The sequence below is a fragment of the Lacerta agilis genome, chromosome 1 (assembly GCF_009819535.1).
Source record: "Lacerta agilis isolate rLacAgi1 chromosome 1, rLacAgi1.pri, whole genome shotgun sequence".
In the NCBI taxonomy this organism is placed as follows: Eukaryota; Metazoa; Chordata; class Lepidosauria; order Squamata; family Lacertidae; genus Lacerta; species Lacerta agilis.
The window spans coordinates 108,374,119-108,399,975 of NC_046312.1; the positions used below are offsets into that span (position 1 = coordinate 108,374,119).

At 41.9% G+C, this 25,857-nt stretch overlaps 1 protein-coding gene across 1 annotated transcript in view; it reads left to right on the top strand.

The window, feature by feature from the left end:
- LOC117046851 (collagen alpha-1(XXVIII) chain-like) overlaps window positions 1–25,611 on the top strand; it is a 44,924-nt gene extending 19,313 nt beyond the window's left edge. Inside the window, exons 14-38 of the mRNA XM_033149351.1 lie at window positions 212–280; window positions 1,942–2,010; window positions 5,637–5,705; window positions 6,440–6,508; window positions 6,601–6,669; window positions 7,592–7,660; window positions 8,089–8,160; window positions 8,885–8,953; window positions 9,063–9,134; window positions 10,620–10,688; window positions 11,151–11,219; window positions 11,347–11,415; window positions 11,546–11,614; window positions 12,014–12,082; window positions 12,621–12,689; window positions 13,723–13,791; window positions 14,910–14,990; window positions 15,877–15,912; window positions 18,551–18,587; window positions 19,319–19,876; window positions 21,204–21,445; window positions 22,481–22,559; window positions 22,829–22,951; window positions 23,959–24,150; window positions 25,214–25,611. Of these exons, the coding sequence (XP_033005242.1) occupies window positions 212–280; window positions 1,942–2,010; window positions 5,637–5,705; window positions 6,440–6,508; window positions 6,601–6,669; window positions 7,592–7,660; window positions 8,089–8,160; window positions 8,885–8,953; window positions 9,063–9,134; window positions 10,620–10,688; window positions 11,151–11,219; window positions 11,347–11,415; window positions 11,546–11,614; window positions 12,014–12,082; window positions 12,621–12,689; window positions 13,723–13,791; window positions 14,910–14,990; window positions 15,877–15,912; window positions 18,551–18,587; window positions 19,319–19,876; window positions 21,204–21,445; window positions 22,481–22,559; window positions 22,829–22,951; window positions 23,959–24,149 (2,457 nt within the window). The 3' untranslated portion in view covers window position 24,150; window positions 25,214–25,611. The remainder of the gene's footprint in view (window positions 1–211; window positions 281–1,941; window positions 2,011–5,636; window positions 5,706–6,439; window positions 6,509–6,600; window positions 6,670–7,591; window positions 7,661–8,088; window positions 8,161–8,884; window positions 8,954–9,062; window positions 9,135–10,619; window positions 10,689–11,150; window positions 11,220–11,346; window positions 11,416–11,545; window positions 11,615–12,013; window positions 12,083–12,620; window positions 12,690–13,722; window positions 13,792–14,909; window positions 14,991–15,876; window positions 15,913–18,550; window positions 18,588–19,318; window positions 19,877–21,203; window positions 21,446–22,480; window positions 22,560–22,828; window positions 22,952–23,958; window positions 24,151–25,213) is intronic.
- Window positions 25,612–25,857: the final 246 nt, after the last annotated feature.

The following is a 25,857-nucleotide window of genomic DNA, read 5'->3' on the forward strand; positions in this document are numbered from 1 at the left end:
CAGAATGGTGTAACTCTCAGTAGTTTATTGGTAATAAAATTTGACATATATAGAGAGACAGAGGGGCAAATGAAGTTATTATTACAGGTATCAGATTTGTTTTACTTCCCCCTAGTCTTCTTAATATCATTGTATTAAATCACGGAATGCTGCTTCATTTCAGTGTCTATAATATTGTTCAAATCCAAACATAACGTATCTCTTTCTGAAGGGTGACATTGGTTTAACAGGAAGACCAGGCCCTGTTGGGCCACCTGGAGTTGGAGAACCAGGTTTACCGGTATGTACTGTGCGTGGGGAGATCACACAGGGGAAATCCCTTAGGAACAAATAATTGCATCTTTATATGCAAAAACCAATGCACATAAAAAGAAAGAGTGCTTCTGATGCACTCAAGGTTTGGTTTCAGGAGTAGCCAATATGTGGACCTCCAGATACTGCTGGTCTCAGGGCCGTCTTAGGCAGATCTGCCGCCGTGGCGCGGCGATCCCTCCGGCGCCCCTGGCGGGCCGCCTCTCCGCCTCTGGGGCCACCTCCCTCCCGCGCTGGCCGCCCCTCGGGAGGGGGGTGGGTGAGCGGGGGATGAGGGGCATGGCGCTGGAATGGCGTGGGGCTCTGCGTGCCCTTCCAGCGCTCCAGCTGGGGCTCCCCACATGGGATGGGAGGTGAGGGCGGCCGGCTCGCAGCCCGCCCACAAGCGCCATGGGCGGCAGCTGCTGCGCCAGCGACACGCGAGCGCCCGTCTGCCCGTGGGGGCGGGTTGGGGAGGGGGCGCAGGGTATGTCGACGGGCTCGCGTGGGTGCCCCTGGGGGCGGCGGCACAGGGCTGGCTGGTCTCCAATTCCCATCACCCTTGATTATTGGCCACACAGATTGAGGCTGATGGGAGTTGGACTCCCAACAATTTCCAGAGGTCACCACATTGACAACCTCCAAATTTCTTGTTCATATTTATAAATCCACTTACCTGCTTCATTCTGAGATATTTTCTAACTTGTCGCAGTAAATATAACTTTGGAAGTGAGAATGAAACATACTAATTAGCAAACGGATCCTGGTAATTCTTCAGTTATACAGGCACGGCCAGCCGCCCATTTTGTATACCACTTGTGGGGTGGGGAGTTGTTGTTTACAATCAACACAGTATATACATTTTATGAAATAAATTTTAAAAATTCATCTGCAGGGAAATACTGAGTTTGTTTTAGGAAGGGGGTTCATCTCATCTTATGCAAAACTATAATATTTCCTACTAGATCTGGCCTACATTCTGTGTGAGTTTCCAGCACCATAGAACATGTGAATGTCAATAGCATTCTCTGCAATGCCTCTAGAACAGGGTTTCCCGAACTTGGGTGCCCATCTGTTTTGAGGCTATAACTCCCATCATCCCTAGCTAGCAGGACCAGTGGTCAGGGATGATGGGAACTGTAGTCCCAAGAACAGCTGGAGACACAAGTTTGGGAAACCCTGCTCTAGGGGGTTCTGTCAAACACACACACAATCTCCTCAGCAAACAAGACAATATGGAAAGAATTCCCTAGAATGTGTGAAACCACTGCCTCTATTTTAAAGCTTGGGTGAGCCCATAAAGAATCTATTATTAAAGTTGAGCTTACACTTGTCTGCTTTTTCAGGTTATTACAGGGTAAACCTTGCAGGCTTACATGTTTAAGCCTTTTCTTTACTGGTGCCGGGGGCAGGGGGGACGGACGGACTCCTAGCATAATCCAGTAGAACTTGTTATACCTGGAGTTCATAGCTGTCTGCTGTTTGATGTATCATGAAAAAAGCTACTTTTGCTTTTCATAACTATAGCATTACTTTAGCAATTTAGGGCAGGTTGAGACTAAGCTCCAAACCACAAAGATGTATGAAGATCCTACTTTGATTGATTCGCTATTGATTTCCAGAATTTTGCTTTCAAAAACATTTTTACAGGGGCCTCAAGGACCACAAGGTATTCAGGGAGAAAGGGGGTCTCCAGGAGAAGGGCTTCCAGGACCAAAGGTACAGAAGAGTTTTGCTTTAAAAATGCCATGGCATATAAATGACCTTTAAAGTGTTTGTGCAAGCCCATTTCCAAACTTGGAATTATCAAAACGTACAAAGAAATGTGTTGCTTTTCATTGTAACCCAGTCCTCAAAACCTGCACGCTGTGGCTGGAGACCTGTTCAGCATCAATAACAACTTTAGCACTTAGGCTGTGGACACACTCCCATTTATTCTGCATTCAGTGCTCTTCCAGTGTGGTGTAGTGGTTAAGAGTGGCAGACTCGTAATCTGGTGAACAGGGTTCACGTCTCCGCTCCTCCACATGCAGCTGCTGGGTGACTTTAGGCTAGTCACACTTCTTTGAAGTCTCTCAGCCCCACTCTCCTCACAGAGTGTTTGCTGTGAGGGAGGGAGGGAAAGGAGAATATTAGCCGCTTTGAGACTCCTTCGGGTAGTGATAAAGCGGGATATCAAATCCAAACTCTTCTTCCCACCACAGTTTTGGGAAGCTGTGTGCACACGACATTAGCCGCAGTAAGAACCTAAGATTGTACAGTGACATAGACCATAAAAGAGCTGTCCCACTCTTTTAGTCAAGCTGCGTCAGCTCTGGGCTTATATTTCTTTTCTTTTCTTTTTTCAACTGTTTTTATTTATTTTCATGGTACAGAAGATAAATTTTGAGAAAACAATTGTTACAACAATCTGGACTTATATTTCTTAACAATGTGGAGGGAGGAAGCTGGATGAAAAGATAGAGTGCAAGCTCCCCGCTCCCCAGCATGACCTGGTACACTGCCTGGAGCATGCTCCAAGGAGAGGGGAAGAGGTAAACAAAACTGTTAAGTGTTATGGCAAGGCTGGGCAGTCTTCAGACTTGAAGGATCTACCGTACTTTGTTTTTTTTTACTACAACCCCAAGGGCCACCAATCAGACCTGGGTGCAAAGTAGTGGTTTGGAGTGGAGGCTTTGAGGACATAGAATTAAGGAACAAGGTGCCTCGGAATACATGTTCAACCCAGGAATTTGTTTTCAGTGCAGAGTCTGGACTCACAATCCTGCCCCACCCATATCTAGTCCTGGTTTCCCCTTCAAGCTTTCTTCATCTTCATAGCCTAATTTAGGCAGTGGAAAGATGGGCGGGGTATACATAAATTATTATTATTATTATTATTATTATTATTATTATTATTATTATTTTGCTGTTGCTATTGTTCAGAACATAATTCCTAGTGATCTGTTACAAATCACCCTGAGATTCCCCAGTAGATTAGGATCTTTCTACCTTTTGCCTGGGACACGGGTGGTGCTGTGGTCTAAACCACAGAGCCTAGGGCTTGCGGATCAGAAGTTTGGCGGTTCAAATGCCCGCGACTGGGTGAGCTCCCATTGTTCAGGCCCAGATCCTGCCCACCTAGCAGTTTGAAAGCACGTCAGAGTGCAAGTAGATAAATAGGTACCGCTCTGGCGGGAAGGGAAACGGCGTATCTGTGCGCTGCTCTGGTTCGCCAGAAGCGGCTTAGTCATGCTGGCCACATGACCCGGAAGCTGTCGGCAGACAAATGCTGGCTTCCTCGGCCAGTAAAGCGAGATGAGCGTGCAACCCCAGAGTCGGACACAACTGGACCTAACAGTCAGGGGTACCTTTACCTTTTTACCTTTTGCCCACCCATGGGAAGCTTCCTTTGCATCAGTGCTGTGGTTCCACAGGAATGCTCACGTCCCTAATGGTTTTATTATCTTTGGTACGTTTTTATTTTTGTCAACTATTGATGACCCATCCTTCACCCCAAAGTCCCAAGACAGGGTACTCTTGCACATTATAAAGCATATAAAGCCAGAACCAACAATTACTTTTTCAAATCAATATGATTAGGAATGCAGCCAGTAGCAGGAAGGAAGAAAGATTCAGCTCATCTCTCTTTTTATATATAAAGCTGAACATGCCTGTAGAAATCAAACCATTCCTGGGATGACATAAAGCAATTGCTTCCCTGAGAACACACAGCAACACTTCACAACAGCTTAGTGAAGTAAAGAATGCATTAACAAACCGAAACTACAAAGGAGACTTAAACAGGCAGAACAAATGTAATTAACCATTCTGGCATTTAGCCAGAACTCCACTGTTAATAGAACTTAGTTCTTCAGAAAAACAAGGATGAAATGTCAACATATATATGTAAGGCTTCTCATATATCTTTGTACATTCAAGTGTTTTCTTATCTAGGCAAATTATAATGTCACTGTTTTATATATATAAAATTTTCCGTTTTTAAACAAAATCAAACCTGTCAAAAGGAAGAACCAAACATCTGGGCTGTTTTCAAGATTGACGGGTACTATTTTAAAACAAGAAGTTTCAAAATGTATATAAGAAATAGTAGAAGCAAAAGATTGTTCCTTGTTGATACTAATCAATAGCCTGATCCGTCTGGGGTAACGTGATTGAGAAAAAAGGGGGTTTCTCCACCCACATCTCTGGCTACATCAAGAACACAATGTGCAAAGGAATAGGAAGATGGACTCCCCGGTGGTGGATCTCTGTATCCAGTGGCTTGTGTGGTAGATAAGGCATTGGGTTGAATCCTTAGTCTATTTCCAGGGGTGGGGTGAGTTGGTACATCAACCCCTGCCCTTGAGCAGGTTCAATATCTCAGGGTACCCTGGTAAATGGATCTGAATGGAAGTTTATGTCCTGAAGCCATATGGAGAGTGGACGGGCCTTACAATATCCAATGGTGGCCTGGGGGTGGGGCAGCTTAGTTGACCTGCATCTTGAGGTGGCGTGACCCTGTTCAGAACTCCAGCCATCTGGTAGGAGGCTGATACGGAATACACACCCAACACCTTAAGCCAAAGCCTATCTACATTTGTAATCTATAAAGTTGTGGCTAATTCTCAACTCCAAAATGTTGTTGTGCCAACCGCCTCACCCTTCCGTCTCCAGGAGCACATTGCACGTTGGTCTGCAACACACAATGCTTAACAGAGAGTTGGTACTTTCAGTTTTAGCAGCACTAATCACCTGTCTGAAACCTTTTAACTCTTCTCCGTTATGGAGGGTGTCGAAGTGGAAGAAAATTCAGGTTCCTCCCCTCCATAGGAAGGTGATAGTGCTGTTGGCCATCTGCAGTTTTAAATTACTGGAAACTACCCTGGTTTCACACAAAAATGGTGGGTCTAAGCACCTTAAATAAATAACAATATTTCCCACTATAATAGAGCATAACGTTGCCAAAAAGTGTGCAATAGGTGAATCATGATCTTTACGTAGATGAATCATGTACATTAAGAAAGCCATGTTTGTTATATGGCATGCGCTGAATTCTTCCTATCAGTATGGAGGATTCAGGACCGGAACATAAACATTTGAAATGGAAAGAAGATAAATTGTTTTATTCATCTCTTTGTAATGACTTTCAAATTCAACAGTGATCTCATCAGGTGGGCGGGGAACTCTCTTTGATGCACAAGAGAAAATCAACTCCAAGCACTGCCTTTTGCATTCTTAGTATTTTTGAATTATATCCTTACATTGCCAGCAATCAGTCCATTTGTACTAAACAGAACTTTAAGGATAAAGCACAGATCACATTTTCTAATCTAACCTCTATGCAATTTTGTCTTTCCATACAGGGAGATCGTGGCTTTGATGGTCCAAAGGGACCCCGGGGCCAACCAGGCATTGGCATAAAGGGTGAAAAGGTGAGCAGTAAATATGCCAGGGGATTTGCAAAGTCTAAATGACCTGTGACTGATACTAGTCACAAAGAGTGTAATGAAGCAAAATAAAGAATTTGCTTTTTCAATGGCGATTGAACAATACTGTAGTTCGCAGATAGATTTATGCCCAATAAACTACTCAAAGCCCATTTCAACATCTCTTCATAGTAAAGTGTGAGATGAAATTCTGTGGGAAAGTTAAGTTCTGGGGTACAAAAAGAAAAGAAGACTGTACATGTTCCTTACTGTGCCTGAGACAGCATCTATAAAAGGCTGCCATTTAATGTGTCCTAAGAAAATACAGCATACATTTGTCAACGTCTCTGTACTGAGACTATGCCAATGGCTTCGAAGGAGCTGGTCCAAATTGTACCCAGTGAATATTTACAGCACAATCCTATATGTGTCTATTATAACTAAGTTTCTTCTTCTTCTTTTTTTTAATCTTTATTGGTTTTATTTACACACATTAAAAATATTTACAGTCTCATCAATACAGATAAGAAAAGAAGAAAAAGAAAAGAAGAACAAAGAAAAAGAAAAACACAAAAAGGGTTAAAATTGATTTACATAACCACACTTCTCACACTTCTTATAACTAAGTTTCAATTAGTTCAGCGGGGCTTACTCCTGGGTATCGGATTGCAGCCTAAGTAATTTGTAAGGGGTTCCATGCATTTATATTTTGTATTAAGTAACAATGCTTTGTTTATAAGGGTGAAATCGGCCCGCCTGGTTTGCCTGGGCCTATTGGATTACCTGGTGTTGGACTTCAAGGAGAGAAGGTGAGTTTTGGTGCTTGCAGGTATTTTAAAATTGCTTATGCCTTGCTGAGTGAACTCTTTCTCCAGGATTCATTTTCTGACATCTTCTCTAGGGAGTAGAAGGCCCCAAAGGACCACCAGGGCCAAGAGGGCCACCTGGACAGGGATTGCCCGGACCAAAGGTGAGCCAAGTCAACTGTGTCAGAGTTGGGTTTAATTCCGTGATTGGTCTGCATGACAGCAGACTCTGATTGGCTGGAGACTCTAGTCCAGGGATAGGCAACCTAAGGCCCGTGGGCTGGATGCTGCCCAATAGCCTTCTAAATCTGGGCTACGGACTGTCTGGGAATCAGCATGTTTTTATATGAGTAGAATGTGTCCTTTTATTTAAAATACATCTCTGGTTTTTTGTGGGGTATAGGAATCCGTTCACCCCCCCCCAAAAAAAATATAGTCTGGCCCCCCACAAGGTCTGAGGGACAGTGGACCGGCCCCCTGCTGAAAAAGAGTTGGCTGTGATGAGCAAGACAGTTGAAATTTGACAATTGGAGAAGTTGAAGGGAAAAGTAGCTCTGAAGGAGTTCCCCCCTGTGTTTTATTTCTCCTTCTATTGTGTATTATTGATTGTTACCAGTTTCTTTTCTCAACAGGTTCCATATGCTTTATTTCAGTCTCTCTGCTAACAACCAGAATGGCAACTGCTTGATTTTTAAATAACTATGTGGGATTTTGGCAGAGATCCCCAACATTCAAACATCTCACATGTGGGCAGTGTAATCAACAACAAATGTGGTTGGGAGTGGAGTTTGGGCATAACAAGAAGAAACCACAGTATCTTGAAAACTTAAGTGAAAGCCTCTGATTTCCCTGTTCTCAGCCATGCTGGGCTCATGCACATAGAACTAAACCATAGCTTAGTGTGATATTGAAGCCCTGCCAAGGTGTTCAGGATTTTATTTTTATCATTTCAGTTTTGCCATGTATATAGTGGTTGAAATGGTGCTGCTCTCTATTGATGTATTCCCACCGTCTCTCTCTGAAGACGAAATAAACTGAGCAGATTATTTTTATGTTGCTCAAGCATTTCAAATCATTTTGTTTAAGGGTGATCAAGGTTTACCAGGAGAAACTGGAGCTCCGGGAGAAAGAGGTCTTGGAGAACCTGGAGCAAAGGTAAGGTAGAATTCTAAAAGTTGAATATTACGGTAAAACTGTATAAAACTGCATTATAAAAAGGCATTTAATTGTTTTTGCATTGCATAAGTAGCTCTGTGTATTTAAAGTTCAAGGACTTAGTTCTATTGTATATTTAGGAGAACTGAATACCAGGGAGAACAGAAACAGGAGAGAGGGAAAGGCTTTCAGCAACTGCTGGTCACGATGGCTATATATTGCCTCAAATCTATATCAGAGGCAACATAGATTATTTGCTGGGAATCACAAGTGAGGAGAATGCTGCTGTCCTTGTGTCTCACTTGTGAGCTTCCAAAAGGCATCTGGTTGGCCACTGAGAAAGCAAAATGCTGGACTAGATGGGCCTTTGGTCTGATCCAGTTGGGCTCTATTTGTGTTCTTAACTTTCCATTTCTCATTGACATTAGGGGGAACCAGGTTCTTCGGGACTAGCAGGTCTACCTGGTCTGCCAGGAGAAGATGGAGCACCAGGCCAAAAGGTTTGCTTATTTTATTTGAGCATGTCTGTTTCTAAAATTAAAAGAATTACTGTAAATGCCATTTGGCAAATCTATGCTGGTTTCATCTATAGGAATTAGTTCTGTGTGATGTGATGTGTTGGACACATTCACGTGATAACACCTAGAGATAGGGATGGAAGGACCTGCCAATTTCAGTTCTCTCGCTTCCTCATTTTTCCCCAATTTTAAATTCCCTTGTCCAGAATCCTGCAGCAATTTGAAATTATTATTTTCAAAAATCCTCAGCATTTAATGTGAATTTCTCCTAATAGACACATTTCTATGCAGTTTTGCTAAACACTCAAAATTTTTGAAAGCAATTTTCTTCGTATAAATAATTTGTTGCGCTGTGGTGCCAAAGTGCCCCTCCTGACAGCAAAAATGCGGTAACACTGGGGAAGCATCGAAGAACAACAGATAAAAGCATCAAAGAACAACAAATGAAACGGAATGATATGTGAATGGCCCAGTATAAATTCACTGCGAATTCTCTATTATCGCATGAATGTCACATCGCGGAATACACCTACAAAAAAACTCACAAAAAAACCCACCAGTCTGGAGGGACCTTTAATGAGTCCTTGGTGAAGGGGGGAATTCCAAACAGGGACTTCTTGATTCACAGAGCAATATTTTAGCCGCTGAATTGCACCAATATATACAACGATATGCTAACGCATTATTATTATTTTTCCTTTTGCAGGGAGAACCAGGCTTACCTGGCCCCCGTGGTCCAGAAGGTGCTCCTGGAATTGGAATACAGGGTGAAAAGGCATGAATTTATTTTTAATTGGTCGTGGAATTATGTGTGCTTTTTATTACCTTCTATGAGAAAGTTAAAGTAGCTTTTGTATAAAGCAGCTTTTACAACTTTTTCCTAGGGTGATCAAGGTCAAAGAGGTATACGTGGATTATCAGGACCAACTGGAGTGCCAGGACCTGCAGGGGCTAAAGTATTTATCTATCTATCTATCTATCTATCTATCTATCTATCTATCTATCTATCATCTATCTGTCTATCAATCTACCTACCTACCTACCTACCTACCTACCACATCTGGTGTCAAAGGTTGGTGTGGTGGAGCAGTTGCCAAGGGAGGAAAGGCAACAGCCCCTCCAGAGGTCCCTTTTTATTATGCATTTGTGATTATTTGTGCTCATGAAAGTACCTGGATGGCAATCCGCGATGGCACTTTCAGTACTGTTTGCTACTGCAAATGTTTTGTGGTGCTTCCTCTTTTGTCAGTACTTGTTCCATAGTTTTCTTTAAAAATAAAAATACTTTTTATTGGGGGTTTTGTGTTACAAAGCAAACAGATACAGGGAATGGTGCATCTATTGTCTCCACTTTCAATTCATGGTCTTTACGTTTGGTGAGAGACATTTTTTTTCATAGACATCTTGCAGTCGGGAGAGGGGAGAGAGGTGGTTATATTGGTCTTTCGCTCTTTTGCCTATACTTAGTGTAACGGGAGGGGGGTGTAAGCATCACATGGGTAGGTCCTTTGTTTATGTATTTATTTATTTTTATTGATATTGCGAGAGGTTAGGGGTTTCCGAGCTTGGTTGGTTCTGTTTAGTTGATTGCGGTGTGGCTGATTGGTGTGAGGGAGGCGGGCTAGGTTGATGGCTCAGGTGAGCCATATTGATTTCGATGCTGTTGGAGGGGATAGATCATTGTTCTGTTGTGCTGAGTATGTAATAAAGGGGAACTGAAGAGGCAAAATTCTGCAACTTTTCATACTACAAATATTATGCGGTGTTTTCTTGTTTTTTCATCCTGCTTTTGTCGGACTGTAATGCAAGAATGCCCCGCAAGAGAGCAACAGTGGTGTGACTTGCGGAAGCGTTGCTTAACAGCTGATTAAGTGGTATGGTGTGTGGATGGTTCAGTATCACTCCGTCATTAATGCAGGATTATTGCGCCAGTAAGAGAAGTTTCAGAATAGACTCACAAAATTAACCCACCAATCTAGAAAAGCCCACAGTGAAAACACAGACCTCACTAAACCAAGGACTCATCCTGACTTCATTTTATGTGGCATTTCATGGCATAGGTCTGCTCTTTAAAGCTCTGTGCCGGAGTGCTTCGCCCCACCCCCACCCCCCACCCTGGCACTTCCCCTGGGAAAACTTACTCTTTACTGCTGAATTGAACTAATGGCAATCTGCAGAAAACCTGATTTGTTGTTTTTTTGATTGGCGTTAAAGAATGGGTTTTCCTGGGGAAAGTAACAGGAGGGAGGTGAGAGCTCTTGGATACAGAGCTTTAAAGTTCAGACCCGCGTCAAGAACATGCAGGGCAAAAAAAGTATGGGTGGATGAGCCGTTAGGAGTGAGGCTTTGAAAAAAACTTCACATCTCGGTGATCTTTTATTAATTTTGTTTTGTTCCTTTTCAAAGCCATTGCTGTTGTTGTTGTTGTTGTTGTTTTATAGGGTGAACCCGGTACACCCGGCCGTCTTGGAATGCCAGGTCTCCCTGGACGAGCCATAATGGGACCAAAGGTAACAGCCTCATTTCTGTTGCTTCATAATGTTCAGTCTGGACATAGTAATGAGCCTAGCGATGGTTGCAATTACAACAGTCCTTGAATCCGAGATATTACTGAGCGCCAAGTATGACAAGATTTCTACCTGAAAAGCACTGTCGGGTCAAAACCGTTGCAAAATCTGAATGTGGGTCATCATGCGTGAACATGCACATGTCTGTGTATGCACTGGAAAAAAAGCCAATCAGAGCTGGTCAAAAGAAGGACCATCTCCACAACATAGAATTAATGTGTGTTCACGAGCATCACCTGTGCATGAGTTGTAATCTATTTCATATGGGAATTTTGTGACATTTGTAGCAGCCCTTAAATAAAGGCAGATTCGTTTTTTAAAAGGATAGTACATAATATTCAAAATTCACTTCTGCAGTTGCATATGCATATTTTTGGTTTTATGTGTATTTTTTTTTAATTGAAGGGTGATCTTGGATTACCAGGACCTCCTGGCCCAGTTGGAGAACAGGGAATAGGGATTCCTGGGGCTAAGGTAATGACCAAATTGGTATACTCACTTAAATTAAAAAAAAAAAAACAAATTAAAAAATAGAAAATAAACATCTAGCAACTAATAACTGTTGAAAAATGTGAATATGTTCTTCTTTTTTTGCAAATAGGGCGATCGTGGACATCCAGGACCACCGGGACCATTTGGACCAAAGGGAGATGGGTACCCTGGCCTACCTGTAAGCAAATGCAATTTTGACAAACTGCTTGTGGACTTATTTCAATAATGTGTGCTGCCATATTGGGAAATATGGGGCATTTGTCATTGCAAAGCAGTTAATAGTTAACCAATTTATTTTCTGATTTCAGGGTCTTCCGGGTCTTCCAGGAGCTCCAGGAGATCAAGGCCCTGAAGGGATTGGGTTACCTGGACCAAAGGTAACATCTGGTAATTTAAAGTAAAATTATAAAATTATTGTTTCCCAATTAGGTTGTAAGGCTTCTTATTATATTATAATAAGTTTATTATATTAAAAATGATTGTAGTGTTTTTATCTAATACTTTTGGAAAATGTATATTACAGTTCTTAGCTAAATATTACTGCCCTGATATATAAACTTCACATTTCCATATATCTCTTATCTCTATCTATCTAGCTATCATCTATCTGCCTTTCCCTCTGTGGTGCCTCTTAAACCTTATCAAGACTTGAATTTTTAATTTGTTCTCCTTAATGATTCCTTCCCATGTTGATTGCTTAGCATGATAGAAGTAATATTAAGGATGAAAAAGTAAAACTGGGCATTCGGAAAATTATTTAAAAAATTTTCTTTTAGGGTGATCCCGGTATCAGAGGACCAGCTGGTCTCCCAGGCCCAGCAGGAGAAGGCCTACCAGGGCCTAAAGTAAGTTATAATTACTTCTCAAATTGAAACATATCTTTTCAGGAATAATTATTACTGTCTTCTTTCCCTATCTCTCTGCAGCTGTGATAATCTTAGCATTAATTTAGGAATAAATAATAATAAATAACAGGCATTGACAGAGACAAAAAGTTAATCTAAAGTCCTAATTAAATTAATTTGCCAATTTACATCATCATCATCACCATCATCATCACCACTACCACATGCCAAAGTCAATAGTTCACAAACCACATCATCCATTGACCATTTAGAGTAACTTGGGATATGTGATGTATGGATTGTCGTTTAAGACAACAATAAAACATATTTATTTGGAAGTAAGTACCACTGAAATCAAGTGATGCTTCTTAGCAGATATATGGTTAGGATTGAGCTGTACATACATTGGCTACCAGCCATGGACTCTCAAGAACCCACTTGTATCTCATAAACATTTCAAGTAGAAGTGACGTGAAATGTGGCAATGATTATCACATTTTGCAGGCGTATAAGGTTGCTATGCTGTTTCTCTATTCAGGGCAATGTTGGGCGACAAGGACCACCTGGAGCCTTGGGACCTCCAGGTGAAGGTATCCAAGGACCAAAGGTAACAACATTTCTTGCATTCAGTTTTACATGCAATTTGGGTTGGGCTCAGTTTTTGGCAATTTAGAGATGTTAAAAACTTTGTTATGGGTTGAAATATATTGGAAAGACAAACCAGACCAAAAGCACTTGCCAAGAAGGTTGTCATTAATCAAGTCTGAAAAATCAGAGGTTTGTAGACAATCAGATACCATCATAGTTCCAACCACAAATGATGATGACTAGCAATCTCGTGGCATCACTCCCATGATCCTCTGGGCAGCCTTTGGGTTCCTGGGGGTGTATGATTGCAAAGCTGAAACTAAAAGGAATTTATGGAAGGGGACCACCAGGAGTGGAGTTTGTGGCTTAATTTGACCCAATTTGATGCAGCCCAGACATGGAAAAGGTTTGACAGATTGATATCTCTTTCTCTGTGGGAGTGGGGTGCATGGTTGGTGGAACAATTTGTCTGGCTAATTCTGATAATGAATGAGAAGACTCTGTCATGCCAACTAGTTATGCAAACCCCATAGCGGTCAGCATCCAGAATCTTACACAGACAAGTGGCATTCAGCTATCTGAGATTTAGGGGTGAGGAACCTGTAGTTTAATGGTGAGGAACCTGTGGACCTTCATCATCTCTGATCTTTGGTCATGGAAGATGGAGCTGATGGGTCCTGGGTATCCAACAACATGTTGAAGACCACAAGGTGCTGTAGCCCTTTTCCACTGCCTACTCCATTGGTTTTCAGCTGGTGGGTTGCTGCTCACAACTGAGTCAAGGTGGGTCACAACATCTGCACTACTAACAAACATTGTGATGAAAATATTAATATGTGGCACCAAGGAGAACATATGCAGAATTCATTCTGCATGAAGTGCTACATTTGCTAGAATGTCTTTCAGTGTAAGCTTATTTATGAACAGACAGCTCAAATAAAAATCCTTTCCCTTAAAAAAATTTTTTTTTTAACTTTTAATCAAATTTGTGTAAGCAATGAAGGTTGATTTAGGGTAGACAATAAATGTCAATGATTCTGCCTTGCCTTCAGGGTGAGCAAGGAATTCAAGGAATGCCAGGACCCCGTGGGGCTCCTGGAGAAGGGCTTCTTGGACCCAAGGTATGGTATCAAAATCTAAAGAAAGGTTTCTATCTGTTACCCAGTTTAGCTGCTTGAAGTTACTCATAATCTATTTAAAACAAAAAAGCAATGGAATTAATGTTATGGGCATTTTGAAATATATAGTATGGGAAGACTAGACAAGTTTAAATTAAGGGGATTAAATATAGTCATTAATGGCTATGGGTCATGATGACTATTTACTACCTCTAAGGTAAAAGGGTAAAGGACCCCTGGATGGTTAAGTGCAATCAAAGGCAACTATGGGGTTGTGGCGCTCATCTTGCTTCAGACTGAGGGAGCTGGCATTTGTCCACAGGCAGCTTTCTAGGTCATGTGGCCAGCATGACTAAACCGCTTCTGGCGAAAACGAACACAGTGACAGAAGCCAGAGTGCACAGAAACACTGTTTACCTTCCCGCCACAGCGGTATCTAATTATCTACTTGCACTGGTGTGCTTTCAAACTCCTAGGTCGGCAGAAGCTGGGACAGAGCAACGGGAGCTCACCCCGACCTTCCGATCAACAAGCCCAAGAGGCGCAGTGGTTTAGACCACAGCGCCACCCGCTCTAATATCAGGGGCATTATGTCTCTGAACCCCTGTTGCTGGTGATCACAAGCAAAATAGATCTATGCTCCCTACCATCTGCTGCCTCTTTGCCTGCATGATGGGTTCCACCAATCAATTCACTCAAAAGGAGTTTCTCCATACCTTGACCACTTAGAATGGTTGTGATTATTCCAGAAAATCACACCAGTTATACAGCCACTGACTACAATACTGTATCATGCTCTAAGTGCCAGAGTACTCTCCCTTCCACACCCAAGTCTGCTGGGGGTGGAGTGGGGAGTTGGTTTGGTGGATAGGCTAGTATGGGGTCTTTAATTATGTCTTGATGTGCTACGTAGTTGAGAAATTAGGATGGATCAGGCCTATCAAGTCATGCATTATTATTTTTAATGTATGCATTTGGAATTCATATGGTAGAGTCCATTTCTGCTGCAAAATGTAGGGAACTTCGACATAATACTATCTAGTCCTCCCTATCAGTGCATATTATTTTAAACAGAGGTGATTAATGTGATGACTTACGAATGTTGTGTAATTAATTCCAAGGGTGATCGTGGAGCTGCTGGTGAAAGAGGAAGAAAAGGAGAGAAGGGCAACATGGGTGACCCTGGTTCAGCTGGAGAACCTGTATGTAATAATATGCATAAGAAACCGTTAATACTTTTTCGCTTAAAAAAATCATCTAACTACAAATGAAACACATTTGGACCCCATGGGAGTGGGAGGAGTGGCATGAAGGGAAACAATTTAGAGCAGGGAAAGCATTAAATATTCCTTTCTCCCAGGAGACTTCTCCTCTCCAAATTCCTTTCCCGACACACGTATTTGTTACTGATTTTTTTCTTTTTTAAAAAAACCCTCCTTATGCTGTTTGTTAGTTATAAATTAAAATCATTTATATACTGCTCTTCTTAAAAAAAATCTCAGAACGGTTCATAATCATGCTGTAACTTAACACAGCAAAATAAAAACCATAAAACATTTTCAACCTTAAAACAGTAGCAAGGAAATCATCCCACAGATTGTTCTAAGAGACTGGTGACTGGGAGTGGCCGCTGGGACCATATAACACCAGTCCTAGGATCTTCACTGGCTCCTAGTACGTTTCCGAGCGCAATTCAAAGTGTTGGTGCTGACCTTTAAAGCCCTAAATGGCCTTGGCCCTGTGTACCTGAAGGGGAGTGTCTCCACTCCCATCGTTCAGCCTGAGGTCCTCCTCCAAGGGTCTTCTGCTGGTTCCCTCAATGTGAGAAGCAAAGTTACAGGGAACCAGGCAGAGGACCTTCTTGGTAGTGGCACCCTCCCTGGGGAATGCCCTCCCTTCAGATGCCAAGGAATTACACAACTTTCAGAAGACATCTGAATGCAGCCCTGTATCAGGAGGTTTTTAACGTTTTAAGTTTTAAGTTTTTAGATATGATGTAAGTAGCCCGTAGTGGCTGGGGAAACCTAGCCAGATGGGTGGGGCATAAATAAGAAAATGTTGTTATTTAATGAATGATTGTCTTTTTAGGGCAGAACCGGAGCAAAGGGCGAGCAAGGTCTAACAGTAAGCAATTAATATTTTGGAAAGAAAATTCATATATGCAATATTACGGTATCTCAAGCTCTGTATGTTTCACTGAGCAGCTATGAAAGTTTTTTTTTTTTTTAATGCTTTACAGTGGTACCTCGGGTTAAGTACTTGATTCGTTCTGGAAGTCCTGAAACTGTTCTTAACCTGAAGCACCACTTTAGCTAATAGGGCCTCCCACTGCCGCTGCGCCGCCAGAGCACAATTTCTGTTCTTATCCTGAAGCAAAGTTCTTAACCTGAAGCGTTATTTCTGGGTTAGCGGAGTTTGTAACCTGAAGCGTATGTAACCTGAAGCGTATGTAACCCGAGGTACCACTGTATTTGAAGAAGGCATATATAGAGAAAGCTCACTGAGTACCAAATTATTTTGTTCAGAGTATTTCTTTATAATTTCCTGGCTAATGGGAAAAGGGGGATGTTGTTGTTGTTGTTCAGTCGTTCAGTCGTGTCCGACTCTTCGTGACCCCATGGACCAGAGCACACCAGGCACGCCTATCCTTCACTGCCTCTCGCAGTTTGGCCAAACTCATGTTAGTAGCTTCGAGAACACTGTCCATCCATCTCATCCTCTGTCGTCCCCTTCTCCTTGTGCCCTCCATCTTTCCCAACATCAGGGTCTTTTCTAGGGAGTCTTCTCTTCTCATGAGGTGGCCAAAGTACTGGAGCCTCAACTTCAGGATCTGTCCTTCTAGTGAGCACTCAGGGCTGATTTCTTTGAGAATGGATAGGTTTGATCTTCTTGCAGTCCATGGGACTCTCAAGAGTCTCCTCCAGCACCATAATTCAAAAGCATCAAGGGGGATAAAGGAGGCCAAATGAAATAAAAATGACATTGTAGACATCACATTAAAAAAAAAGTCAAAAACCATGGTAGCCATAGAACACTAGAATAAGTCACAAAAATAAAGCCATCTAAAGGAGTGTTTTTGCAGGAAACTGACCACCTATTAAATGTGTATTTTTCAAAGTGGTGCTGTAGAGTGAGCTGACCTGGGCTGAAGGAGGTACAGATTTCAGTTCCGGGTGTGCTGCTGATGGTGTCTCTGTTGGGAATTCCATTCCTCCCACGCTGCAGATGTGTGGGATTGTTACATGTCACATGTCTGTTTACATTCCAGCACAGATTGTTGGAGTCTCATGAGCGGAACATCCGCTCTGTTTTGCTTTTGTGTTCTCTCTCTCTGAGAAGAACGACAAATATGCACAATAAACGTGGCCTGGTATCCACGCCTCGATCCAGATCTGTTGTGTGTTTACTCTGCTGATGAAATATATTCAGAATAAAATGTGAATTTCATGCTCTTTATTCAGCTCATAGTAGCAAGGAATGAATATTTCCTCAAAGTGTCTGCTATATATACATTATTTACACAATGGGCCCCATGTGATTGGCTAATTCCGGGCTACCCCTATAGGCCAATCAGGTTGTGGATTCACTTCCTCCAGGAGCCTGATTGGCTGCTCTTGCAAGCCAATCAGGTTGCTGATTCACTTCCACCTGGAGCTGGATTGGGTGGCTCCTGCGGACCAATCAGACTGCTGTATTCTGGAACCTATTTTTCTAGGATCCAGCTCAGTACATACCGGTAATAGCTGAGTAACGTGTGCTCATGCACAGCAGCATGAGTCGCAGACGCATGTCAGAGGAGGATGACTGATGGATCTCTGCAGCAGCAAGAGAGACGCTCCAGCTGGGGGTCTGTCCAGCTGGCTTTCCATCCCACAGTTCCGACAGTCTCTGGAGCTCTGTCCAGCGAGTAGATGGATCTTCACTTTCAGATTTAAGTTCAGGATACTTCTTGCTTGGGCTGCCTTGTCTTCAGCACCCACGGCTGGATGTCTGGTCCTCCTTCTGAAAGACTGCACTGGTGGACTTTAACCTGCTCACCCACCTTGGCTCACCTTTGTGCTAAGTCAGTGGAGGTGCTGTGCTCACTGGGATGGGGATGAGGTGGGGTAAAATAGTAGCAAATTCAGTGGCAACCCCCCAAATGTACACACACCTGAAGCTGCCTTGAACTCACCCCCATCTCTTTCCTAGCAAGCAGCAGCACTGCCACCAGGAATGCTCCACTGCACTCCACACAAACACACACACACACCAACACTGTTGTGCTAAGTGGGACACCAAAGACATCCTATCTTACATCCTTGGGCCACTCAGGCAAAATGATTTGATGCATGCAATAGCCAATACAGAATTGGCTACGGTAGAGTAATCTTTGGTGAAATGCAGGTGATGGAAAGGTTGCCTTACTAAAATGTCTCCATTAGGAGAAATAAATTCTATATTTTAAGAAATGTGCTGCAGCATCCGATTGGGATTATAATATTCCCCTGCACACACAAAAGGCAGTCTATGAACTTCCGAGGGTATTCGCATCTACTGCTAAAGCTCCCTAAGCCATGATGCATTGCAGCATTTAAGCATTGACTGAATGGTCCAGGACTTAAGTGCTTAAGCTTCGTTGCATGAACAATATTGGCAACAACTCTGATGATGAAAAATGCCTGAAATCTGAGGTATGCTGGCAGAGGCCGTGCTGTTAATTGCTAGGAATAAAGCAGACGTCAGATAATGTATATGGACCCTCTTGTCTTTTCTAACCTAGAGAGAAGATATAATTAAATTGATTAAAGAGATATGTGGTAAGTTTTCAACAAGCCTTCTCATTCCAGTCCTATGCCTGTTTGTTTGTTCTGATCATTTCCTCCTCCCAGAAAATGATTATCAAAACATCTGCAACTCCCAAGGGGAAATGAAAAGGTTGCCCAATAATTTGATATGCCAATTTAATATTTAAAAATTCACATTTAAATAGTTTAGCACCCAAAAAGAGCTGTGAGAATTAGAACACTAACAGATGTCTGCCTTTGGCAGGCACTTTTAAATTTAGCCTACATAGTTTGTCTAAGTCAAAAGGAGAAAGTGTTCGGTCAGTTCCCAGATATTAGCAGTGCTCGCTTCACAGCCCAATTATGGCTAATCTTAGATTCTGACCTAATGGGGAGTGGCCAGATTCTGAATTAATGGAGAGTTTGTCACTGTGTGGAAAGGTTCTTGTGACTCCATCTACCAATGTGAGCACTGTGAATTTCAGATTAGCAATAGATAATCTGAAAGTCTCGGTCATACTAAGGTCTCCATTAAAACCATCAAGTAATTTAAATTGGTTCTGTTTCATCTGCAATCGTACTTCTACCCTAAGAAGAGTGTAGCTGTTAAGTCGACTCATAGCAGGCTGCAATCGTTTGCTCTTTTTTAATTAAAAAATGCCCTTTTCCTCATATACATCACACATAAGGAAGATAGTATATAATTAAAGCAAGCCATATGGTCTATCTGAATGGATTTGGTTTGTTGTTTTTCTTTTTTGCAGGCTGCGGTATCAAATGCAAGGAGATACCTATGGAGCTTGTGTTTGTGATTGACAGCTCTGAAAGTGTGGGCCCAGAGAATTTTGAAATAATCAAAGATTTTGTCACTGCTTTGGTAGACAGAGTAACTGTAGGGAGAAATGCCACCAGAATTGGCCTTGTCCTCTACAGCCTGGAGGTTCGGCTTGAATTTGGACTTAATAGGTACACAACTCAACAGGATGTGAAACAAGCAATCAGGAAGATGTTGTATATGGGAGAAGGCACTTACACAGGCACAGCCATCCGTAAAGCAACACAGGAAGGATTTTTTGGGGCTCGAACTGGCGTGAGGAAAGTTGCCATAGTCCTCACAGATGGCCAAGCAGATAAGAGAGAAGCCGTCAAGTTGGATATTGCTGTCCGAGAGGCTCACGCAGCTAACATCGAAATGTATGCCATTGGAATTGTGAACACTTCAGACCCAACACAAGTTGAATTCTTGTGGGAGCTGAATCTCATTGCATCAGACCCTGACAGAGAACATATGTACCTCATTGACGACTTTAATACTCTTCCAGGTGAGCATGGCTCTTAAAAGAATTACTGGTCCCCACAGATCATCTTCAAGCTTTTGGGTGCCTCAAGTCAGAGGTGTAGGGAGCCTCTTGGGTGCCTGGGGTGGCGTTGCCGAGCAGAGGCACCCCCTGGAGGCGGGGCGTCATGACCCCCCCTCCCCTAGAACCCGGGGCGCACCCCCCCCACCGCCCCCCCCTCACAACGCCCATGCCTCCAGTCAAAGATTACCCTCTACATCCCTCACTAAAGGTCTTGGAACAACATATTGGATTTAGAGCATGCCATGTAGGAATGTTATGTTCATCCATAGATTTTATATCACAAAGCTGTAGAGATAGCTACTTTTCCTCAGACCAAGGGCTGCATTGACCCACATTCAATGCTCTGGGGTCTGCATTTCTGAGTGGCCATAGCTGAAGTGTAAAAGCATGCATAGTTGAAGGGTAATACATGGTGGTTGTTGTTGTGTTTTTTTTTAAAAAAAACCAACAACAACACTATTAAGGAAACAGGACAGAAAAGACTTAAGAATTAATATAGACAACACTGACATGGATCAGAAATAGAATGGATCACCCAGTCTTTTGTCCCTTTGTGACCCAGGACATAAGCAAGCAGGAATGAGAAGCTGAGGTTCTCAAAGGGAGAACTCTGCTAAGACCTCTGTTGTTCTCCACTCAGGGCAAGGGGGTAGGAATTAAAGCAAGACTTTCTTATGTATTTCCCTAAAATTACACAAATAAGAATTTCATATTGTGGACCTATCTTAATAGTTTGCTGCACCAGTTAATAAATGCTTAGGGCAAAATATACCAACTTTTGTGCAAGCACAAAAACATAAAATATGATGTACAAATTCTTACTTTGCAGAGGGGTGGGTGCCATGCTGTTTTTATTGTAATTATTTGTATGGTTTTTATAGGGGTGTGTGTGTTTTGTTTTTTCTATGTTTTTGTGGTTCTTATTATTATCATCTGTAAACTGCCTTGAGTCCCATCAGAGGAAAAGGCTTATACTCAGAGCACACACATTGAAATTAATGGGCTTTATTAACCAAAGTCCCCAAATTTCAGTGGGTTTGCTGAGTAAAACTTAGCTGGACACAACCCATTTACTTTGACATAAATGTCTATGGTTTGGGGGTTGCCATAGGTGAAGAAAATAATGTTCCAACAGCTATCCCAAGACTTAAGAAACAATTACTTCTTTTTAAAAAAAAATGTTTCAACATGCTGAAAATTAAATGAGTAATCTTATTTCTTGACCAAAATGTATTTTTTTTCAACATTTGGGATTTTAAAATGGGTTTTTATTTTCTTTTGTTCCAAGCTTTGGAGTCCAAACTTGTTAACCAGTTTTGTGAAGATGAACATGGCGCCTTAATATATAATCGGATTGGAGCTGGAGGAAGCATAAATGGACCATCTATCCACTCAGTATCTTCTCGTTCTTCACAATACATATTGCACACAAACAGTAATAATGGACAGTCAGTTTTATCAAATGAATATGAAACACCAGTGAAAGAGAATTCTATAAATCTTGGCCAGCCTTCTCAACCATTAATCCCGGTACTCATTGGCTAAGTGGATATTTTCTGGATTCTCTCTTTTTGCTTGTAGTGATTATTATTACTTATTAAATTTGTATATCACCCTTCATCCAAATCCCAGGACAGTTCACAGCTGAAAAATACAAAATGATAAGGTTGTCTTTAAAAATTAATTGTAAAGAACTGCCTTTGCAGCTCAGTATTTTGAACCTGAATACTTATTTTCAAAAAGTAGCTTAGTTAGCCATTAAGTTATTTCAATGAAGGATCTAATTCCAATGCTTTTAATTTAAAGGTAATTTTATCTAAAACCTGCAATCACCTGATTGATGCTTCATGTTTCCATAAATCAGGAAAAGACTATTTGAAAGCTCTGGAACCTACATTTCAGTCTTGAATTTAAAGCATATATGACTTTCATGTGCAAAGAACCAACACAAGTGGTTCTTTGTGGTCAGAAATAAAATGAAGCAGGTCTCTATTAGGTTTCCCTGTATCACTGAACAAATATTTGTTTGTCTGTCTATCTATCTATCTATATCTATCTATCATCTATCTATCTATCTATCTATCTATCTATCTATCTATCTATCTATCATCTATCTATCTATCTATCTATCTATTCCCTATAAAGTGACATGGTGGGTTGCAACAATGTAAAAATACAATATTAAAATCAGTTAAAACAATTTACGATCAGAAGAATAGGTGGAGTCCTAAAAATAAATATCTCAGGTATCAAAAGACGAGAGGTGCATCTTCAGCATATGACAAAACTGAAGAATGCAAGTGACAGATGCAGCTTTGTGGGGAGGGAATTCTTCAGCTTAGGGCACAGAGAATGTCCTCTTTGGGACCACCACTCTCTGAACTTTTGAGGGCGGTGGAACTACCAAGAGGTATCTCTGCTAATCATAAGACCCAAGAGGGTCTGGAAGGAAGGAGGTGGCCTTTCAGATATTTGGGGCCTAAGTTATTGAGGGCAGTAAATGTAAGTTCAATGGTGGAAAGTCCCCGCTATATTTTAAAATTAACAAAACTGAATTTGTTTCAGACCAAAGAATTGCACAGGTCATCTCATGAGAACTACGATGTGGAACCTGATGATCTCTCATCTTTGTCTCCTGTTAAAGGTAATTCTTTTTGCAATCTGGTTCTTAAAGGATATGTCTCATAGGCAAAACAAAAACAAACAAACCTCACCACCCTTTCCTTAAATTCCTAGAGGGTTAGCCATGTTAGTCTGCTGCAGCAAAAAATAACAAATAATATTGTGACACTGCAGGTATTATTATGGCACAAACCTTCAGGGATTAAAATCTACTTCATCAGCTACATGACATGTCATCCCGTCTCTTGAATGGTTTTTTTCTCTCTGTGTGTATAACATTATATTCTGCAGCAGTTACTTCAGCACTGCCGTCATCGCCATCGTCATCACCGCCGTTGCCATCGCTAACAGCAGAGAAAATGCTCCCACCTTCTCATTCATCAGCTTCCTCCATGCCACCTACACCCAAACCAGGTCATGACATGTATCAAAGTTTTAACACTCTTCCATTTCCCCCGTATATAATAAAAATGTAGTGATGTCGTTGTGCAACCCTCACTGGAGGATTTGCAGTGCCTCCTCGCAATCTGGGATTTGCATAAAGCGGCAGCGGTTGTGGAAAATGAAGGCAGACGTTTTGAGTAAAGCGAGGGGAGAGGGAACTGCAAGGAAAATTGGGTTATTAAACAACAGCTGAAGTTGCAGTAAAGTATAATGAAGGTACAGGCGTCTCCCCGCTTACGTGCATTCGACTTACGCGCAACTGCGCATATGCGCGACGCCTGAAAGTAAATAAACCCGTTTATACTGCAAAAGGGCATGAAAGGGGCAAAAAAGTGGGGAAACAGCAAAATTTGTGCGAAAAGGGGGGGGGGGGAGAACGGCCATCCCATGAGTCTTTGCACCAATCTTTGAGGCCTGTGGAGAGTTGGGGTTTGGAGGGAGGTTTGGAGGGAGCAATTGTGGTGGAGTTCAGTGGATTTTTGTGGGTTTCCAGAGGTTTAGAGGGAGGATTTTTATATGTGATTTCACATATACACGTGGTATGCAGGAACGCCACCTTCACATAAGTGGGGGAAGACGCCTGTCCTGTGGAACATTTGAGGGCTCCACATCTTTTATCTCTTTCACATGAGGCAGCTGAGAAAATGAGCAGGAACAGGTTTGAATATAGGAAGGGAATGACACGGAAAAGGTGTGTGTGTGTGTGTGCATTAATAAGAGAAAAATTGAGAGGAAAACTTAAACAATAGAGATGTGAGTAAAGCAAGATTGGAGAAATACTGAAGAGAAGAAGAAACACTATCCATTTATCCATCCATCATGTTGGGGGGGGGGGTTTAGCGTAAATTGTCACTACCTTGATAAATTTAACTTCTAACATGGTAAATGTTTGATTAAATTTGAACTTTATTGCCACAATTACTTTTGTAAAGCACTATAATGAGAATAATTATATTTTGTTTTTGTTTTTTGTAAAGAAAATCTCCTGAGCCCTCCACAATGTAAATTAAGATTAGATCAAGGACCATGCCGTGTGTATATTATAAAATGGTATTACGATAAGCAAGCCAATTCTTGTGCTCAGTTTTGGTACGGTGGCTGCGATGGAAATGCTAACCGCTTTGATATCGAGGAAGACTGTAAAAAGACCTGCGTATTTTCCTCTTGAGGTAGGAACCAACAAGGCTTTTCTACAGACTCTTGTAGTTCTGGGAGGAGCCTGTGCTGACACTGCCCCAATATTTCAAAGAATGCTGCTTTCCTGTGCATGCTTATGTGCGAGTGACCGGAATTTACTTATCAAGAGACTTGTATAGGATTACACTTTCAAGGGCTTCATGATTGTGGAGAGGTTCATGTTACACTTGTGTGTCCTTTCACTCTCACCCAAGATCAGAGCTTCAGAAATAAAATATGAAAAATCAAGGTTGCGCGTGAAAAAGTAATTCTCAACGTAATGCAGGTTGTGTGACCTGTGCCACACATTGTCAATACCATACTGTTAGTAGTCCCACTGGTTCGTGGGCTTAAACCTGATGTTCTCAAATGGCATGGCAGGACCCCCCCCCCCAAAAAAAAATAAGCTGCAAAATATTTGTAAGAGGGTGGAGGAAGGTTGTGACTCTTAGACCTAGCCAGCTGGGGATCACTGTGTCTCAGAGGGTCTTCTCTCCCCCCCCCTCCCTCTATGAGTTCCAACAGTCTGCTGGAGGAAGAAGCTGTTCTGCCATGTCCTCTTAGATCAATGCCTTGAGCATCCTGAAGCTGCGTTGTTTCATTCTTCTAATCCTGTCCCACACATCTGCCTGGATAAATAGCTCTTTCACTTTCCTGTTTCCCAGATTCTCCAAGCGAGGGAGAAGTCCTAACTCCTTACCCTCTAGCAAAGAAGAGAACCGCAGTCTGCTGTGTACCCACCATACTGTACATTTAAAGCACAGCCCCACCAAAGAATCCTGGGAACAAATCTTGGCTACAGTTCCCAGCACTGTTAACAAACTACAGTTCCCAGGATTCTTGGAGAGGGTGTGCTGTAGACGTATGATGTGTACACAGAATATTTTCCAATCTAATATAAATGATGCTCTGAAGAGCAACTTGGGTCACACTGGGAAAACAGTATAACTGGAAATTGTGAAACAAGTTCTGGACACAACACTCGGATTTAATTTTGTTTTAATAGAGAAAATCATATTTATCAATACAAATTATATAACTTGTCCTATTTTACAGATGGCTGAAGGATATTAACAGAGACGCTCACCGAGCAGAATTCAACAGAAAAGATTGTTAGCCAAGAGAGGGGAGACTTTGTGCAAATGTATTAAGATCTTTTTGTATTTTGTACTTGATTAACAAGAGGAAAGATGACCAGTATCCTCAAACCACTTATTCCGCTGTAGTCCTACTGAAGTCAATGGAGCAGTCTATCGTCTATTTCCGAAACAGAGCTTACGTGCAGGTGCAATGTTAAGACACATACTGAGGCCACACAGATGTTCGGATTGTATCATCACATTGCTCAGCTGACAGTAAGGCCTTGTGTCATGGGAATGGGAAGGAAAACAGCCTTTAAATCTGCTTCAGATGGTTGGATTTAGAGCGGATTTAGGCGGTTTGGGGGGCCAACAAGGGGGAGGGGAGATTGCTGAAAGCTGCTTCCTTTTCTGTTCTAGTCACAGAAACCATACCATTGGATAACACCCTTCACATCTGAAATGATCGTAATTGCTTTGTAAGATTGTAAAACAGTAACAAAACAAACATAAAGGTTGTGTCTTATATTGTGAACAGAAACTTCCCAACTGCCCTACTGAGGCTGATTTTACCCTGCCCCCTGCCACGTTCGCTTTTAATTTAGGAACATAGCCGAGGCA